This window comes from Cryptomeria japonica, chromosome 9, assembly GCF_030272615.1.
Source record: "Cryptomeria japonica chromosome 9, Sugi_1.0, whole genome shotgun sequence".
NCBI classification, from domain to species: domain Eukaryota; kingdom Viridiplantae; phylum Streptophyta; class Pinopsida; order Cupressales; family Cupressaceae; genus Cryptomeria; species Cryptomeria japonica.
The window spans coordinates 3843861-3864240 of record NC_081413.1 but is presented as its reverse complement, the minus strand read 5'-3'; the positions used below and the strand labels follow the sequence as shown (position 1 = coordinate 3864240).

The following is a 20380-nucleotide window of genomic DNA, read 5'->3' as shown; positions in this document are numbered from 1 at the left end:
CATACCAACAAACCCAAGAGAGGCAGATGATGAATTTGATCGGAACACTGTAGAGCAATCAACCATTCTGGATTGGCTGAGAGCAAGGATAAAGGCCAAGGTTCCCAAGGAGGCCCACTCATCTGAGGAGGTCACTGCAACATTCATGGAGAAGGTGAATGAACCCTCTATAGCTAAACCACCCAAATCCACCAGGAAGTTTTCCCTAATTCAGAGAGACAGTGCCGGATTCAGGATAGTCCAGATAGCGGTGCCTAAAGAAGGGAAGACTATAGACAATGTCACCACAGATGATTACAAGGTTACCACCATAGAGCTGGGTAAGCCTACCCAAGACCAAGAGGTCCAATAATTTGATGACTCTTGCAACGTTCTGAAGGCAAGGCTAGATCATGAAAAGGAAAAGAGGAAGAAGGTTGAAGAAGAGAACCAACAGTGGAAGAAGTATGTTCTCCATCTTACCAGGCCACTCAACCGTGAAGTCCTAGCTACTCCACCACAACCTCTTCAGCAGGGATCAATGAAGGACTATGATGATATGAAGGGCTCATACACTCAAGAAAAGGAATGGATTTTAGGTGCTTCGGTGCGTGTTGACACCCTGGTGGAAAACTTAGTATCAACACATGAGGCAACTTCTTTGTTGATTGATCGTATCCAGGATCTAGCATCCAATTGGGAAGAGGTGGATGAAATGCAGAATGAAATACTCCCTCATCTGAAGGTTATCCGAGGCATGTCAAAGAGAAGCTTAGAGGATGCAAGCATCATACAGACAGAAGACAAGTATGACTTTAGCATGTGGTACTATACTCTGGTCACTCGGATTGAGGTTCTGAAGAAATCCGAGACCAAGTGTTTTGAGATAGAGGAAAGTGTTAGAGAGATCCTGGGAAAGGTATTTCATGTGGCATCAGAGGTCTGGAAGAAGGAAAGCCTAAGGGAGAAGCATTTACAAGTAGAGAACCTGAGAGCTAGGATTCAAGCGAGCTTCTTCAGGGATTCAGGGATGATTGACAAAGGCGATCTTTCAAAGATTGAAAACTTCCTCTCCATCGATGACAACTTCCTCACCCAAGCAGTTGAGTGGGAAGGCATCCTTGCCACATGTGCTAATGATGTGGACCTCATAAACTTCCAGATTGGTGGTTTGCCAAGTGTCACATGAGGAGGTCAAGCTCAATGTGTCCAGATACGTTGAATCTCTGAAAGAAGAAAGTGGCCACTCACCTCAGTGAAATTAGCAGCTGCACCACTTGTCACTCTTTCATTTGTTTGAACTTATTATATTTCAGGAAACCCTAATTAGGGTTTAGAACTTTCAATCTTGGCCCTTGATCGCTGTTTGATCTTGACCATTCATTTATTGTTGAGAAACTATATAAGGTTGCCTCCTCTCATTTGGAGAGTGTGAGGTTTTTTGATGTATTGTTGCTTAAGGTCATTTCTAGATAATATATTGCATGTGCGCTGCTTTGTAATCTCTATTATAGAATGATTTGCATGGTTTCAATTGCCTCAACACTTAGTTAGAATTAATTTAGATTTTCTTTAATTGTTGTTAATTTGAATGAAGGATTTGATAAGTGTCAATTGATGGTGTATCTCTACTCACACTTTTGGTAAATGGATGATTTCCATCTTGTCGTGCAAAGTTAGTCTGAGCCCATCCCCTGTGCATCCCAACATCTCGATCATAAGCACAACCCATTGAAGATTGCACCGGTCTTGTGTAGTTGTCCCTGGTGTGGGGAAGCAATGTTTGGTTTCTCGAGAACACCCAACTGATACCGTCTCCAGAATTCGTAGGATTAGATTAGCCTTCCTAAACCCTATCTCTTTTCCCCATTCTTTTGAAAGTCTAAATCCCAGAAAATCCCCCCCAAAAAAGAAGAAGAGCCTAAAATTGCTAAATCCATCTAAGTCCAGTAGTTCAAGATACTTGTCAAACGTAAGTCCCCCTTCAAATTTCAGCATACACTATCCAAGAACCTATTCCACTAAAGTTGCTTGTTCACACATATAGACCTTGGAATCAGTAGTGATTTTTCAGGAGAGGATAGAATGCCTTTGGGTATCCTATCCTAATGTTTGGTAGAAGATAAAACAGACACCAACAGTACTAAACATGGAGAAGGGGTAATAGCATCTATGACAGGAACACCTCATTATAATATTTTCAGAGTTGGAGGAGTTTTGAATGGGCAGCATGTGGTTGTCATGCTTGATAGTGGTTCTACAGTCCACTCATAATTTTATAGATGCAACTCTTGTGGAAAAACGTGGATTGCAAATTGAAAAACATGAAGCCTTTGATGTTAAAGTAGCAAGTGGAACTAATTTGTCCTGTACTCATAAAATCCCTAAATTGAGTATTACTCTTGGCAATTATACTGTTACTGATGATTTTTATGTGATTGACTTGGCTGATACAAATGTTGTTTTGGGCATTCAATGGATGGAAACATTAGATGAGTACACTCAGAGCTTTAAAAGATTGGAATTTTCTTTTAAGATTGATGATAAGAAAGTAGTGCTTAGGGGTATGTCTAACAGTGGTCCCAGGATCATTAGTGCTAATAGAACGGAGGTTATTTTCAGACATGGTGATGTGGCATGGTCGTCACAATGTTTAATTTCCAACAAGGTATTAGGATTTGAATCTAAAAATTATCAAGATGATTTGTTGAAAGTATTAGATTCACATAATCTGGTTTTCAGTGATATACCTCCAGGAGTTCTGCTTGACAGAGGATTTGAACATACCATTGAATTAGAGGAAGGTGCAAAACCCATTATCACAACTCCTTACAGACATCCTAAAACATTCAGAGATGAAATAGAAAAGGCAATTAAGGAATTGTTGGATATGGGGCATATCAGGCCCAATTCTAGTCCATTTGCATCATCACTAGTACTGGTCAAAAAGAAGGATGGGACTCTTCGCATGTGTATAGATTACTATGCTCTTAACAAAAAGACAATCAAAACTAGGTATCCAATTCCTCGAATTGAGGAGTTGTTAGATGAATTACATGATGCTATTTATTTTTCTAAAATTAATTTGAGGTCAGGATATCATCAAATTAAGTTAAGAGATCAAGATATCCATAAAACTGCTTTTTGTTGTCATTATGGTCATTATGAATTCTTGGTTATGCCGTTTGGGTTAACAAATGCTTCGGCAACATTTCAGTCTTGCATGAATCATACTTTTAGGAAATAGTTGAGGAAATATCTGCTAGTTTTTTTTTATGATATATTAATTTACTACAAAACTTGGGAAGATCACTTGAAACATATTGATATTGTTCTTGGTATTGTGGAATCTCAATCACTTTATGCAAAGGCCTCTAAATGTGAATTTGGAATGACAAAAATTTTGTATTTAGGGAATATGATTAGTGCTACAGGTGTACAAGTTCATCAGGAAAAAATAAGAGCCATTTTGGATTGGCCACCGCCACAGAATCTTACGGATTTACGAGAATTCTTTGGATTATGTAGTTATTATAGAAGATTTATCAGAGGATTTTCATAGCTCAGGGCACCATTGACAGATCTTACCAAAAATGGGGCATTCCGTTGGACGGAGGAGGCACAATAAGTTTTTGAGAAGCTGAAAGAGGTAATGAGTGCTTGCCCAATACTTCCACTTCCAGATTTTAATCAGCCTTTTGTCTTGGAATGTGATGCATCTGGTGAAGGAATAGGAGCGGTCTTAATGCAAAATAAACATCCTATAGCGTATGAAAGAAGGAAACTTAATAACCTAGAGAGATTGTATTTTATTTAAGACAAAGAAATGTTGGCAATCATGCATGCATTGGCAAAATTTAGGCAATATTTGGTTGGTGGCAAACTTGTAGTTAGAATTGACCATCATAGTTTGAGATATTTCTTGGGATAGAAAGACTTGAATGACAGGAAGCAAAAATGGATTAGTAAGATCCAAGCTTATGATTTCAAAATTGAATATGTGAAAGGTAAAAACAATGTTGTTGCAGATGCACTATCTAGAAGGCCTAAAATAAATTTATTATTTGTAGTAACAGTTGATTGGAAATCTTTATTGATGTTTGAATATTCTAAGTATTCTTTTTCCTGTGATTTGCTAGATGGTAATACACAAGATGATAAATATAAGGTTGTAAATGATATTATCTATTACAAAGATAGGATTTACTTGATTCTAGGATTGAAGTTGAAAGAGAAAATCCTCCTATCAGTGCGTGATTTTCCTTTAGCAGGGCATCTCGGCTACTTCAAAACTTATCGGTAGACAAGGGAAAGATTCACTTGGAAAGGTCTAAAGAATGATGTCCTTCGTTATGTCAAAGAATGCATCACTTGTCAACAAAATAAAGCAGAGCATACTTATCCTATGAGACTATTGCAGCCATTGCCTATCCTAGAACAAAAATGGGAAAGTATATCTATGGATTTCATTATAGGCCTACCATGATCTCAGGGTAAAGATTTCATTTTTTTTGTGGTTGATAGATTAACTAAATTTGCACATTTCTTATCTATCACTACAAAATTCACAGCTGTTCAGCTCGCTGAACTATTCTTTCGAGAGGTGTTCCATTTACATGGTTTACCAAAACATATAATCAGTGACGGAGATAGCAGATTTTAGAGTATATTTTGGGGGGAACTTTTCAGATTGACAGGTACAGAGTTAAATCACAGTACGAGTTATCATCCACAAACTGATGGGCAGACAAAGCTAGTAAACAAGTGGATTGAGGGATACCTTTTTAATTATGTGTCTGGACATCATAAAGCATGGATCCATTGGTTATATTTGGGTGAATACTACTATAATACTACATATCATATTGTAGAAGTCTAAAAATGGTCAACGCTTGTGGAGTCGTACTTTAACATTTGCGCATTGCCTTATTTTAGGGTTTTTGCATCGCATTAACATTTCTCTATGTCATGCACTTGGTTTTTATCATTTGTGAGCATCGAGTCCCTCTTCTGCATTCTTTATTTATCTCACTCTCGAATTTGGTCTAGTCGATAATAATCTTCAGTCATGATTTTGGTCAATCTTATCCTGTCGCATCAATGTGCGTGCTCATTTGTCATATTTTGGACATCGTCAATCCTAATCGATGATGGAATTAGGGTTTTGTCCTCTTATCAATCTTGTCATCGATCGTTGTCATTTTCAATCTTGTCATCTTGCGATCGATTTGTCATCGATCGTGGTCATTTTCAATCTTGTCATCTTGCAATCTATTTTGTCATCGATCGTTGTCATTTTTGTCATTTTACGATCGATTTGACATCGATCGTCATTGTTCCTCATTAATTGGCACATTTATCAATCAATTCATTTATCAATTCAAAATCATGATCAAATCGAATCGACATTAATTATCTTTTGTCAAGACCTAATTGTCATCCTTGCATTTCTAATTCATCTTCTAAGGTTTTATGATTTATTCATTTAATCTTGTTTAGCATTTTTCCTCTAGGTTAAATAATTTATTTATTTATCCTAAGTCTTCTTGTCACAATTAAATATTTATTTAATTGGCTAATCAATTCCCTCTCTTGGTGTGAATTAATTGATGAATGAAAAATTGTTAATTAATTCACTTAATTCCTAATTTCCTCATTTTCTAATTTTCCTAATTCCTAATTTCCTCATTTGCTAATTTTCCTAATTCCCAATTTCCTCATTTTCTAATTTCCTAATTTCAATTTCCACCTAATTAATTTCTCTCTAGTTTCTCCCTATTTTTGTGCTTCGGTGGAAGCATGAATTTCTCATGTGTCATACTTTTGGCATAGCAAGATGTCATAAGCTTCTAGTCCTCTAACCTTTGCATTGGCAATATGTCATAATTCATGGCATAGAAGGTGTCATAGCCTTCTTCTTCCCACTCAATTGTGCCATTTTTGAAATCAATTGCCTCTCATTTCAATGTCATGCTAATCTTGTCTTTTCTCCAATTTGTCTATAAATTGGATGAATTTCTTCAATCAAAGTCCCTGGTCGAATCAATCACGCTTCTAGTACCCTTATGTTGTCTTGTCAATCTTGCTTTCATCTCATGTGTATGCACTTGTAGGTGAGATCCACAAAACTAAGCAATTTGAAGGAGAAAGAAGGACAATGGAGCCACATGAAGGAGACATCTGCATTTGGTTTGCTTAAATCTCATTTTGAATGTCTTGTTTTCATGTTTTCATTGAATGTTTTTAGGATTGTTATCATTGCATTTTAGTTTTCGTGATTGAGCTAGTTTAATTTACATTGCTTTGATGATTTCTGAATTCCTATCTGCACATATATCTATCGGTATGACTCCTTTCAAAACATTATATGGGTATGATGCACTATCTTTTATTGATATTGCTTTTGATCAGAGTAATGTACCCAAATCTCATGATGTACTTCAAGAATGCCAAGATATATTGAAAGCACTCAAGGAAAATATGCAATGTGCACAGAATCAATAGAAAATTTATGCCGATAAGAAGCATGTTGAGCGTCACTTTGACATAAGAGATTTGGTGTATCTCAGGCTACAACCCTATAGGCAGTCATCTCTCAAGCGTAGAGGGGTTGAGAAATTGAAGCCTCGGTTTTATGGGTTGTACCCAGTATTTTGAAAGGTTGGTGCAATGGCATATGAATTAGACTTACCAGCCGAAAGCAGAATACATAATGTGCTCCACGTATCTTGTCTCAAAAGAGCTTTAGGTCAACAGGTGAAGGTTTTAGAAAATCTACCACCATTGGATGAGGAAGGAAAATTAGCAATGATACCTGAAGTGATTTTGGAGACCCGTGACAGGCATTTACAAAATAGGACAATCAGGGAATATCTCATTAAATGGCAGAATTTACCTTTAATTGATGCTACTTGGGAGAATGAGTAGGTTCTTCAACATCCGGAGTTACAGTTGCTTGCAGGCAAGCAACATTTGGGCAAGGGAGACTGTAATGTCCCCTAGTAAATGTGGTCTAAATGTGGTCAAACATGGAAAATATTAATTACTTTATATTAATATCTCATTCATTAATATAAATAATTAATATTATATGTTCCTATTTATTAAAGCATTTTAATAAAGCATTTCATTAACACCATAACTATTTACTTAACTATTATGGGAATAAAACCAATTTTTGGTGATTTAAAGGATGGCTTCAGGAGATGGGAGGTATGCGTGGAAGAATAGATTTGAAGCTTGCATGTGTTATCACACATCTCAAAGATTGATAGCCTTTCGTCAGTCCTCAACTAACCTATTGATCATACGATTCTGGAGAAGAATCAATCTTGCTTATTACAGAGTGAAGTTCACAGTGATCCCTGGTATATAGTGCAAAGTGCGTATTAGTGCAAACACAAATAGCGGAATCATGGGTAGCATACATGGCATCACCCAAACTAAACAACGAAATCACGGGAAGCATACACGACGTTACACAAACTATCGCCAGTTCCTCTACAATCCAGAAACACTGCAATGATGTAGGATGCCTAAGAGGGCCTTGGTAACACAATATCGGGTAGTGACATAGACGTTTGTCTTACTGCATACGGGTAGTGTCGTCAATTAATGTGGAGGAAGAGATTGCCATCATTGTAAAATTTCGTATTTGGGACGAACTATAATTACTGAGGGCTAATTGTAATGAATTGTTTATGACCAAACTATGTATAGATATATGGTTTAACTTACTAGTTATTTGTAGAATTTCATTCATCAATAAATATTATACAGCTTTAACTTTCAGGTTTTATTGATCATTTTACTATTGGCTGAACAGACATTGTACACAATCCATATAATATAAGTAAATGTTCGTTGTGCACCTGTAGTTCGCTGGGCTGATAGTACCAAAGTTCATCATAGTAGTCATCCCGAAAATCTCCGTATGTCCATTGGTTATTGACGTGAAATATATATACGTCTATGCAAACAAAGTTCCATCACCCGAACTCTTCCCCCGCTAACCTTCTGAGGATATCGACGTTCCGCCACCTGAAACTATTTCTATTGATTTGCTATGGAATAAACAATAGACCCAAAATCTATAATCCCATCACTGTGTGTTATGCAATACCACGTGATAGGAAAAATACAACCTGATATCGGGTCTACTGGTCACGCAATATGCAATCCTTCCGGTCACGCTATGTGCAATGTTCGAGTCGTATTGTCACTCTGTCAACCTCCACATGATACAAGCAATAAGAATATGGAATTATCTGATCACTTCGTCAGAAGTTCACCCCCGATACAAGTTTGAAAAAAAACAAGGAAGCATTCTGGTCTCTCAGAATTCCATGGAAATATCACGATTTTCCTCCAGTTTCATGTTGCCACATCTTTGATTATGCTATCACGTTCCCACCACTAGGTCAGTCTTCACCAACAAAAGCAGGATTAAATTTCTGTTGGTATCCCACCACACACGAATGAAAGTCTCTATATCTTTTTCACCCCCTCGACAACTCCCACTATGTCCATTTATTGACCTATGAATCCCAACTTAGAATGGTAATATAAAAATAATTAATATCATGCTATCTTAATTTTCATGGTCTATTAAGTGATTTGAGGAACATTACAAGTCTCCCCTGCCCAATGTTGCTTGCCCACAAGCAACTGCAATCTAGGATACTGAAGGATTTGCTCATTTTCCCAAGTAGCATCATCCAACGGTAAATTCCGCCATTTAATGAGGTATTCCTTGATTGTTCTATTCCGCAAATGCCTTTCTCAGGTTTCTAAAATCACTATGGGTATCATCTCTAATTTCCCTTCTTCATTCAGTGGTGGTAAGTTCTCTGATATAGTCACCTGCTGACCCAAAGCATTTTTGAGACAAGATACATGGAATACATTATGTATTCAACTTTCTTCAGGTAAATCTAATTCATATGCCACTGCGCCAACTTTCTGAATCACCAAGTATGGCCCATAAAAGCGAGGCTTCAATTTCTCTACTCCGCTCCGCTTGAGTGATAATTGCCTATAGGTTTGTAATCTAAGGTACACCAATTCCCCAATTTCAAAGTGACGTTCAACACGCTTCTTGTCGGCATAAATTTTCTGTTGATTCTGAGCATATTGCAAATTTTCCTTAAGTGCTTTCAATATATCTTGGCATTCCTAGAGCATGTCATGAGATTTGGGAACATTACTCTGCTCAAAAGCCAAATCAAAAAAAGAAGGTGCATCATACCCATATAGTGCTTTAAAAGGATTCATACCGAGAGAGATATGATAAGTAGTGTTATAGTAGTATTCACCCAAATATAGCCAATGGACCCATGCTTTCTGTTGCCCAGACACATAACTACGAAGGTAACCCTTAATCCACTTGTTAACTATTTCTGTCTGTCCATCTATTTGTGGATGATAACTCGTGCTATGATTTAACTCAGTACCTATCAATCTAAAAAATTCCCGCCAGAATATACTCAAAAACCTACTATCTCAGTCACTGGCGATATTTTTTGGTAAACCATGTAAACGGAACACCTCACGAAAGAATAATTCTGTGAGCTGAACAACTGTGAATTCTATAGTGATGGATAAGAAGTGTGCAAATTTAGTTAATCTATCAACCAACACAAAAATGCAATCCTTACCTTGAGATTGTGGTAAACCTGTAATGAAATCCATAGATATACTTTCCCATTTTTGTTCCAATATAGGCAAAGGCTGCAATAGACCTGCAGGATAAGTATGCTCTACTTAATTTTGTTGACAAGTGATGCATTCTTTAACATAATGAAGGACATCATTCTTAAGTCCTTTCCAAGTGAATCTTTCTCTTATCTGCCAGTAAGTTATGAAGTAGCCGGGATGACCTGCTAAGGGAATATCGTGCACTGATTGGAGGATTTTCTCTTTCAATTTCGATCATGGAATCAAATAAATTCTATCTTTGTAATAGATGATATCATTTACAACCTTATAATTATCGCCTTGTGTATTACTGTCTGGCAAATCACAAGCAAAAGAATCCTTAGAATATTCTACCAATAGTAAAGATTTCCAATCAGCTATTATCACAGATAACGCATTTATTTCAGGCCTTCTAGATAGTGCATCTACAACAACATTATTTTTACCTTTTACATATTCAATCTCAAAGTCATAAGATTGAATTTTGCTGATCCACTTTTTTTGCCTATCATTTAGATCTTTTTGTCCCAAGAAATATCTCAAGCTATTATGGTCAGTTTTCACCACAAATCTGCTACCAACCAAATACTGTCTAAATTTTGTCAATGCATGCATGATCGCCAACATTTCTTTGTCATAGATAGAATATAATTTCTCAAGTTTATTAAGTTTCCTGCTTTCATAAACTATGGGATGTTTGTTTTGCATTAAAAATGCCCCTATTCCATCACTAGAAGCATCACATTCCAACACAAAAGGCTCATTAAAATCTGGAAGAGCAAGTACTGGACAAGAACTCATTACCTCTTTTAGTTTCTCAAATACCTGTTGAGCTTCCCCCATCCATATGAATGCCTCCTTTTTGGTAATATCTATCAAGGGTGCCCCAAGCTGTGAAAATCCTTTGACAAACCTCCTGTAATAACTACATAAACTGAAGAATCCCCTTAATTCTATAAGGTTTTGTGGTGGTGGCCAATCCAAAATGGCTCTTATCTTTTCCTGATGAACATGTACCCCTGTGGCACTGATCATATGTCCTAAATACAAAATTTCAGTCATTTTGAATTCACATTTAGACGCCTTTGCATACAGTGATTGTGATTCCATAATACCAAGAACTATATCAATATGTTTCAAATGCTCTTCCCAGGTTTTACTATAAATCAAAATATCATCAAAGAATACTAGCAAAAATTTTCTTAACTGTTTTCATATGGGATTGAAATGTTGCCGGAGCATTTGTTAAACCAAATGGCATAACCAAGAATTCATAATGACAATAATGACAGCGGAAAGCAGTTTTATGAATGTCTTGTTCTCTTAACTTGATCTGATAATACCCTGATCTTAAATCAATTTTAGAGAAATAAATAGCACCATGCAACTCATCTAACAATTCATCAATTTGAGGAATGGGATACCTGTTTTTGATTGTTTTCTTGTTAAGAACTCTGTAATCAATACACATTCGAAGAGTTCCATCCTTCTTTTTGACCAAAACTACAGATGAAGCAAAAGGACTAGAACTAGGTCTGATATGTCCCATATCCAATAACTCCTTAATTGCCTTTTCTATTTCATCCTTGAATGTTTTAAGGTATCTATAAGGAGTAGTAATCACTAGTTTAGCACCTTCTTCTAATTCAATAGTATGTTCAAAACCTCTATCTGGTGGGACTCCTGGAGTAATATCAGTAAAAACCAAATGATGTGAATCTAATACTGTTAACAAATCATCTTGATAAGATTTATATTCAAAGCCTAATACCTTGTTGGAGATTAAACATTGTGTTGACCATGCCACATCTCCATGTCTGAAAATAGCCTCCATTCTTTTAGCATTGACGATCCTGGGACCACTGTTGGACATTCCATGAAGGACTACCTTCTTATCATCAATTTTAAAAGAGAATTCCAATCTTTTAAAACTCTGTGTATATTCATCTAATGTTTCCATCCACTATATGCCCAAGACAACATTAGTATCAGCCAAATCAATCACATAGAAATCATTAGTAATGGTGTAATTACCGAGAGAAATATTCAATTTTGGAACTTTATGAGTGCTAGACAAATTAGTTCCACCTGCTACTCTAACATCAAATCCTTCATGTTTTTTCGTTAGTAATCCACGTTTTTCCACAAGTGTTGCATCTATAAAATTATGTGTAGAACCACTATCAAGCATAACAATTACACGTTGTCCATTGAAAACTCCTCTAACTCTTAAAATATTATAATGTGGGGTTCTTGTCATGGATGCTATTACTCCTTCTCTTTGTTTGGTACCAGTTTCTGACTCAGTGTTCTGGGGTGCTCGTTCTTTGTTAGGATCAACATTCTCTTCATCGTCACTCTCAGACATAACCTCAATATAATGAATTTTTCCCTTCCCTAAACATCTGTGTCCAAGCTGCCATGCTTCCCTACAACTGAAACATAGTTTTTTTTTCTGAGCTCTTCCTTTTCCTCTTTATCTAACCTGTTTTTAGGGAAATCATCTTTGTTGTAAGGTTGTTTGTCTTTTTCCTTTTTAGGGAATCCTTTGTTAAAAGATTTTCCTTTCGAAGATGGTTCCAATTCTCTTGCTCTTTTGATAGCTATTTCTAAAGTGAGGGGGTTTAAGGATTTAACCCACCCTTTGAGGGAATCAGACAATCCATCTATAAATATCACAATCTTATGTCTTTCTGAAATTTCAATCACTAAGACAACTAATTTTTCAAATTCAGAGATATATTGTTCAACAGTTCTAGTTTGCTTAAGCTGAGTCAATTCTTTAAGATGTAATTCAGGATCTTTAGAATCAAATCTATCAATAAGTTTCTTAGTGAACTCGACATAAGTACCTATCAAATTATGACCCAAGGTTATTTGTCCATGATGCCACCATTCATGTGCTATACCGTCAAGATGTAATGCAACATATTTAATTGCTTCTTCTTCCATCATAGGGTTTAATTGGATGTATGTATCTAGTTTTTGCACCCAAGCCCGTGCTGTTGTCCTACTTGAACCATCAAAATAAGCAATGGACATTTTTCTAATTTTTCTTTGTAATTCTCTATTATTTCCTCGATGTCCTCTTGGCCTATGTTTCATTCTGACATCTAAATATTCCCTAAATGTCATTGATGATCAGAATTCTTCACCGGAAACTAATCAGTCCTGATGTATTTCTTCTTGTATTTCTCTTATTGTAGGTTCATTTTCAGGTGTCAGGTTTCTAGCAGTAAATGTAGGAATAAATGGTCTAGCTGTTCCTGTTCTTTCTGGCTGATTATTAACTGATTGTTCATCTCTGCCCCCATTGTTTCCCCCATTATTTTAATGTAGATTATTCTGTCATCCATTATTTTGGTGCTGATTAATATTATTCATCATAAACTGGGTCATCAAATTTGTCATTCTGTTAATATTATCCTGCATATCTTGTTGACTCCTGATCAATGCAGCCAATAGATCCCTATTGTTATCTGGGTCTCCCATGTTGGTCTCAAAAATAAATTCCTCGTCTGTCTTTGTATGGCTATCCTCAATTTCAAATGAAATAGATGAACTATTTTGTGCTAAAGGAGAGTTTGTAAATCGGTTTTGATGGGCCCTAGTATTTTGGAAATTATAATTTCCTGAGTGCATACTCAATTATGTAGTAAATTTTCATGAAGTCTCAATACCCTACAGGCTGGCAGGATACATGAGATGTGATACCACTGTAAAATTCCCTATTTGGGATGAACTGTAATTACTGAGGGCTGATTGTAATGAATTGTTTATGACCAAACTATGTATAGATGTATGGTTTAACTTACCAGTTATTTGTAGAATTTCATTCATTAATAAATATTATACAGCTTTAACTTTCAGGTTTTGTTGATCGTTTTACTATTGGTTGAACAAACATTGTACACAATCCATATAATATATGTAAATGTTCATGGTGCACCTATAGTTCGCTGGGCTGATAGTCCCAAAGTTCATCACAGTAGTCATCCCAAAAATCTTCGTATGTCCTTTGGTTATTGATGTGAAATATATATACGTCTGTGCAAAAAACGTTCCATCACTTGAACTCTTCCTCCGCTGACCTTCTGAGGATGTCGACGTTCCACCACCTGAAACTATTTCTATTGATTTGCTATGGAATAAACAGTAGACCCGCAATCTGTAATCCCATCACTGTGTGTTATGAAATACCACACGATAGGAAAAATACAACCCAATATCGGGTCTGTTGGTCATGCAATATGCAATCCTTCCAGTCACGCTATGTGTAATGTTTGAGTCGTATTGTCACTCTATCAAGCTTCGCCCGATACAAGCAATAAGAATATGTAATTATCAGATCACTTCATCAGAAGTTCACCCCCGATACAAGTTTGAAAAAAAACAAGGAAGCATTCTAGTCTCTCAGAATTCCATGGAAATATCATGATTTTCCTCCAGTTTCATGTTGCCACATCTCTGATTATGCTATCACGTTCCCACCACTAGGTCAGTCTTCACCAACGAAAGGAGGATTAAATTTCTGTTGGTATCCCACCACACAGGAATGGAAGTCTTTGTATCTTCTCCACCCCCTCGACAACTCCCGCTATGTCCATTTATTCACCTATGAAGTAGTTTTATGAACTAACTTTATTCAAGGAGCATTAACATTATATTAATTATTTATATTAATCCCAACTTAGAATGGTAATATAAAAATAATTAATATCGTGCTATCTTAATTTTCATGGTCTATTAAGTGATTTGAGGAACATTACAAGTCTCCCCCGCCCAATGTTGCTTGCCCACAAGCAACTGCAATCCAGGATACTGAAGGATCTGCTCATTTTCCCAAGTAGCATCATCGAATGGTAAATTCTGCCATTTAATGAGGTATTCCCTAATTGTTCTATTCCGCAACTGCTGGTCTTGGGTTTCTAAAATCGCTTCGGGTATCATCTCTAATTTCCCTTCTTCATTCAGTGGTGGTAAGTTGTCTGATATTGTCACCTGCTGACCCAAAGCTGTTTTGAGACAAGATACATGGAATACATTATGTATTCGACTTTCTTCAGGTAAATCCAATTCATATGCCATTGCGCCAACTTTCTGAATCATCAAGTATGGCCCATAAAAGTGAGGCTTCAATTTCTCCACTCCACTCCGCTTGAGTGATGATTGCCTATAGGGTTGTAATCTGAGGTACACCAATTCCCCAATTTCAAAGTGACATTCAACACGCTTCTTGTCGGCATAAATTTTCTATTGATTCTAAGCATATTGCAAATTTTCCTTAAGTGCTTTCAATATATCTTGGCATTCCTGGAGCATGTCATGAGATTTGGGAACATTACTCTGATCAAAAGCCAAATCAATAAAAGAAGGTGTATCATACCCATATAGTGCTTTAAAAGGAGTCATACCGATAGAGATATGATAAGTAGTGTTATAGCAGTATTCACCCAAATATAGCCAATGAACCCATGCTTTCTGTTGCCCAGACACATAATTACGAAGGTAACCCTCAATCCACTTGTTCACTATTTCTGTCTGTCCATCTGTTTGTGGATGATAACTCGTGCTATGATTTAACTCGATACCTGTCAATCTAAAAATTTCCCCCCAGAATATACTCAAAAACCTACTATCTCGGTCACTGACAATATTTTTTGGTAAACCATGTAAACGGAACACCTCATGAAAGAATAATTATGCGAGCTCAATAGCTATGAAATCTATAGTGATGGATAAGAAGTGTGCAAATTTAGTTAATCTATCAACCACCACAAAAATGCAATCCTTACCTTGAGATCATGGTAAACCTGTAATGAAATCCATAGATATACTTTCCCATTTCTAATCCAGTATAGGCAAAGGCTGCAATAGACCTGCAGGATAAGTATGCTCTGCTTTATTTTGTTGACAAGTGATGCATTCTTTAACATAATGAAGGACATCATTCTTAATTCCCTTCCAAGTGAATCTTTCTCTTATCTGCCAGTAAGTTTTGAAGTAGCCAAGATGCCCTGCTAAGGGAACTTCGTGCACTGATTGGAGGATTTTCTCTTTCAATTTCGATCTTGGAATCAAATAAATTTTGTCTTTGTAATAGATGATATCATTTACAACCTTATAATTATCGCCTTGTGTATTACTGTCTAGCAAATCACAAGCAAAAGAATCCTTAGAATATTCTACCAGTAGTAAAGATTTCCAATCAGCTGTTATCAAAGATAATGCATTTATTTCAGGCCTTCTAGATAGTGCATCTACAACAACATTATTTTTACCTTTTACATATTCAATCTCAAAGTCATAAGCTTGAATTTTACTGATCCACTTCTGTTGCCTGTCATTTAGATCTTTTTGTCCCAAGAAATATCTCAAGCTATTATGGTCAGTTTTCACCACAAATCTGCTACCAACCAAATACTGTCTAAATTTTGTCAATGCATGCATGATCGCCAACATTTCTTTGTCATAGATAGAATATAATTTCTCAAGTTTATTAAGTTTCCCACATTCATAAACTATAGGATGTTTGTTTTGCATTAAAAATGCCCCTATTCCATTACCAGAAGCATCACATTCCAACACAAAAGGCTCATTAAAATATGGAAGAGCAAGTACTGGACAAGAACTCATTACCTCTTTTAGTTTCTCATATACTTGTTGAGCTTCCCCCATCCATCTAAATGCCCCCTTTTTGGTAAGATCTGTCAAGGGTGCCCCAAGCTGTGGAAATTCTTTGACAAACCTCCTATAATAACTACATAAACCAAAGAATCCCCTTAATTCTGTAAGGTTCTGTGGTGGTGGCCAATCCAAAATGGCTCTTATCTTTTCTTGATGAACTTGTACCCCTGTGGCACTGATCATATGTCCTAAATACAAAATTTTAGTCATTCTGAATTCACATTTAGACACCTTTGCATACAGTGATTGTGATTCCATAATGCCAAGAACTATATCAATATGTTTCAAATGCTCTTCCCAGGTTTTACTATAAATCAAAATATCATCAAAGAATACTAGCAAAATTTTTCTTAACTATTTGTTAAAAATATGATTCATACAGGACTGAAATGTTGCCGGAGCATTTGTTAAACCAAATGGCATAACCAAGAATTCATAATGACCATAATGACAGTGGAAAGAAGTTTTATGAATGTCTTGTTCTCTTAACTTGATCTGATGATACCCTGATCTTAAATCAATTTTAGAGAAATAAATAGCACCATTCAACTGATCTAACAATTCATCAATTCGAGGAATGGGATACCTATTTTTGATTATTTTCTTGTTAAGAGCTCTGTAATCAATACACATTCGAAGAGTTCCATCCTTCTTTTTGACCAACACTGCAGATGAAGAAAAAGGACTAGAACTAGGTCTGATATGTCCCATATCCAATAACTCCTTAATTGCCTTTTCTATTTCATCCTTGAATGTTTTAGGGTATCTATAAGGAGTAGTAATCACTAGTTTAGCACCTTCTTCTAATTCAATAGTATGTTCAAAACCTCTATCTGGTGGGACTCCTGGAGTAATATCAGTAAAAACCAAATGATGTGAATCTAATACTGTTAACAAATCATCTTGATAAGATTTAGATTCAAAGCCTGATACCTTGTTGGAGATTAAACATTGTGCTGACCATGCCACATCTTGATGTTTGAAAATAGCCTCCATTCTTTTGGCACTGATGATCCTGAGACCACTGTTGGACATTCCACAAAGGACTACCTTCTTATCATCAATTTTAAAAGAGAATTCCATTCTTTTAAAACTTTGTGTATATTCATCTAACGTTTCCATCCACTATATGCCCAAGACAACATTAGTATCAGCCAAATTAATCACATAGAAATCATCAGTAACGGTGTAATTGCCAAGAGAAATATTCAATTTTGGAACTTTATGAGTGCTAGACAAATTAGTTCCACCTGCTACTCTAACATCAAATCCTTCATGTTTTTCAGTCAGTAATCCACGTTTTTCCACAAGTGTTGCATCTATAAAATTATGTGTAGAACCACTATCAAGAATAACAATTACACATTGTCCATTCAAAACTCCTCTAACTCTAAAAATATTATAATGTGGGGTTCCTGTCATGGATGCTATTACTCCTTCTCTTTGTTTGGTACCAGTTTCTGACTCAGTGTTCTGGGGTGCTTGTTCTTTGTTAGGATCAACATTCTCTTCATCGTCACTGTCAAACATAACCTCAATATAATGAATTTTTCCCTTCCCTAAACATCTGTGTCCAAGCTGCCATGCTTCCCTACAACTAAAGCATAGTTTTTTCCTTCTGAGCTCATCCTTTTCCTCTTTATCTAACCTGTTTTTAGGGAAATCAGCTTTGTTGTAAGGTTGTTTGTCTTTTTTCGGTTTATGGAATCCTTTGTTAAAAGATTTTCCTTTCGAAGATGGTTCCAATTCTCTTGCTCTTTTGATAGTTGTTTCTAAAGTAAGGGGGTTTAAGGATTTAACCCACCCTTTGATGGAATCAGACAATCCATCTATAAATATCACAATCTTATGTCTTTCTGAAATTTTAGTCACTAAGACAACCAATTTTTCAAATTCAGAGATATATTGTTCAATAGTTCCAATTTGCTTAAGCTGAGTCAATTCTTTAAGATGTAATTCAGGATCTTTAGAATCAAATCTATCAATAAGTTTCTTAGTGAACTCGACATAAGTACCTATCAAATTATGACCCAAGGTTATTTGTCTGTGATGCCACCATTCATGTGGTATACCATCAAGATGTAATGCAACATATTTAATTGCTTCTTCTTCCATCATAGGGTTTAATTGGAAGTATGTATCTAGTTTTTGTACCCAAGCCAGTGCGGTTGTCCTACCTGAACCATCAAAATAAGGAATGGACATTTTTCTAATTTTTCTTTGTAATTCATTATTATTTCCTCACTATCCTCTTGGCCTATGTTTCATTTTGACATCTAAATATTTCCTAAATGTCATTGATGATCAGAATTCTTCACTGGAAACTAACCAGTCCTGATGTATTTCTTCTTGTGTTTCTCTTATTGTAGGTTCATTTTCATGTGTTGGGTTTCTAGCAGTAAATGTAGGCGTAAATAGTCTAGTTGTTCCTATTCTTTCTGGCTGATTATTAACAGATTGTTCATCTCTGCCCCCATTGTTTCCCCCATTATTTTAATGTAGATTATTCTGTCGTCCATTATTTTGGTGCTGATTAATATTATTCGTCATAAACTAGGTCATCAAATTGGTCATTCTGTTAATATTATCCTGCATATCTTGCTGACTCCTGATTAGTGCAGCCAATAGATCCCTATTGTTATCTGGGTCTCCCATGTTGGTCTCAAACATAAATTCCTCGTCTGTCTCTTTATGGCTATCCTCAATTTCAAATGAAATAGATGAATTATGTTGTGCTAAAGGAGAGTTTGTAAATCGGTTTTGATGGCCCCTAGTATTTTGGAAATTATAATTTCCTGGGTGCATACTCAATTGTGTAGTAAATTTTCATGAAGTCTCAATACCCTACAGGCTGGCAGGATACATGAGCTCTGATACCACTGTAAAATTCCCTATTTGGGATGAACTGTAATTACTGAGGGCTGATTGTAATGAACTGTTTATGACCAAACTATGTATAGATGTATGGTTTACCTTTCTAGTTATTTGTAGAATTTCATTCATCAATAAATATTATACAGCTTTAACTTTCGGGTTTTATTGATCATTTTACTATTGGCTGAATAGACATTGTACACAATCTATATAATATAAGTAAATGTTCGTGGTGCACCTGTAGTTCACTGGGCTGATAGTACCAAAGTTCATCATAGTAGTCATCCCGAAAATCTCCGTATGTCCATTGGTTTTTGACGTGAAATATATATACATCTGTGCAAACGAAGTTCCATCACCTGAACTCTTCCTCCACTGACCTTCTGAGGATGTCGACGTTCCACCACCCGAAACTATTTCTATTGATTTGCTACAGAATAAATAATAGACCCGCAATCTATAATCCCGTCACTGTGCGTTATGCAATACCACGCGATAGGAAAAATACAACCCGATATTGAGTCTGTTGGTCACACAATATGCAATCCTTCCGGTCACGCTATGTGCAATGTTCGAGTCGTATTGTCACTCTGTCAACCTCCGCCTAATACAAGCAATAAGAATATGTAATTATCTGATCACTTCGTCAGAAGTTCACCCCTGATACAAGTTTGAAAAAAAATAAGGAAGCATTCTGGTCTCTCTGAATTCCATGGAAATATCATGATTTTCCTCCAGTTTCATGTTGCCACATCTTTGATTATGCTATCACATTCCCACCACTAGGTCAGTCTTCACCAACGAAAGGAGGATTAAATTTTTGTTGGTATCCCACCACATAGGAATGAAAGTCTCTGTATCTTCTCCACCCCCTCAACAACTCCCACTATGTCCATTTATTCACCTATGAAGTAGTTTTATGAACTAACTTTATTCAAGGAGCGTTAACATTATATTAATTATTTATATTTATCCTATCTTAGAATGGTAATATAAAAATAATTAATATCGTGCTATCTTAATTTTCATGGTCTATTAAGTGATTTGAGGAACATTACAATCATCGCGATGTGGAGGAAATGGAAATCGCGTGGAGAATTTTAGAGTATTTGCATACAGTAGAAGTGCAGCATCTTCAAACCTG

General features: G+C 36.1%; 1 protein-coding gene across 1 annotated transcript; it reads right to left on the bottom strand.

Annotated features, from left to right (window-relative positions):
* Positions 1 to 14937: 14937 nt before the first annotated feature.
* Positions 14938 to 16620, bottom strand: LOC131858106 (uncharacterized mitochondrial protein AtMg00860-like). Its single transcript, XM_059211099.1, has 2 exons — positions 16242 to 16620; positions 14938 to 15266 (listed from the first exon to the last, which is right to left on the bottom strand). The coding sequence occupies exons 1-2, from the start codon at positions 16618 to 16620 to the stop codon at positions 14938 to 14940; spliced, it is 708 nt and encodes a 235-aa protein (XP_059067082.1).
* Positions 16621 to 20380: the final 3760 nt, after the last annotated feature.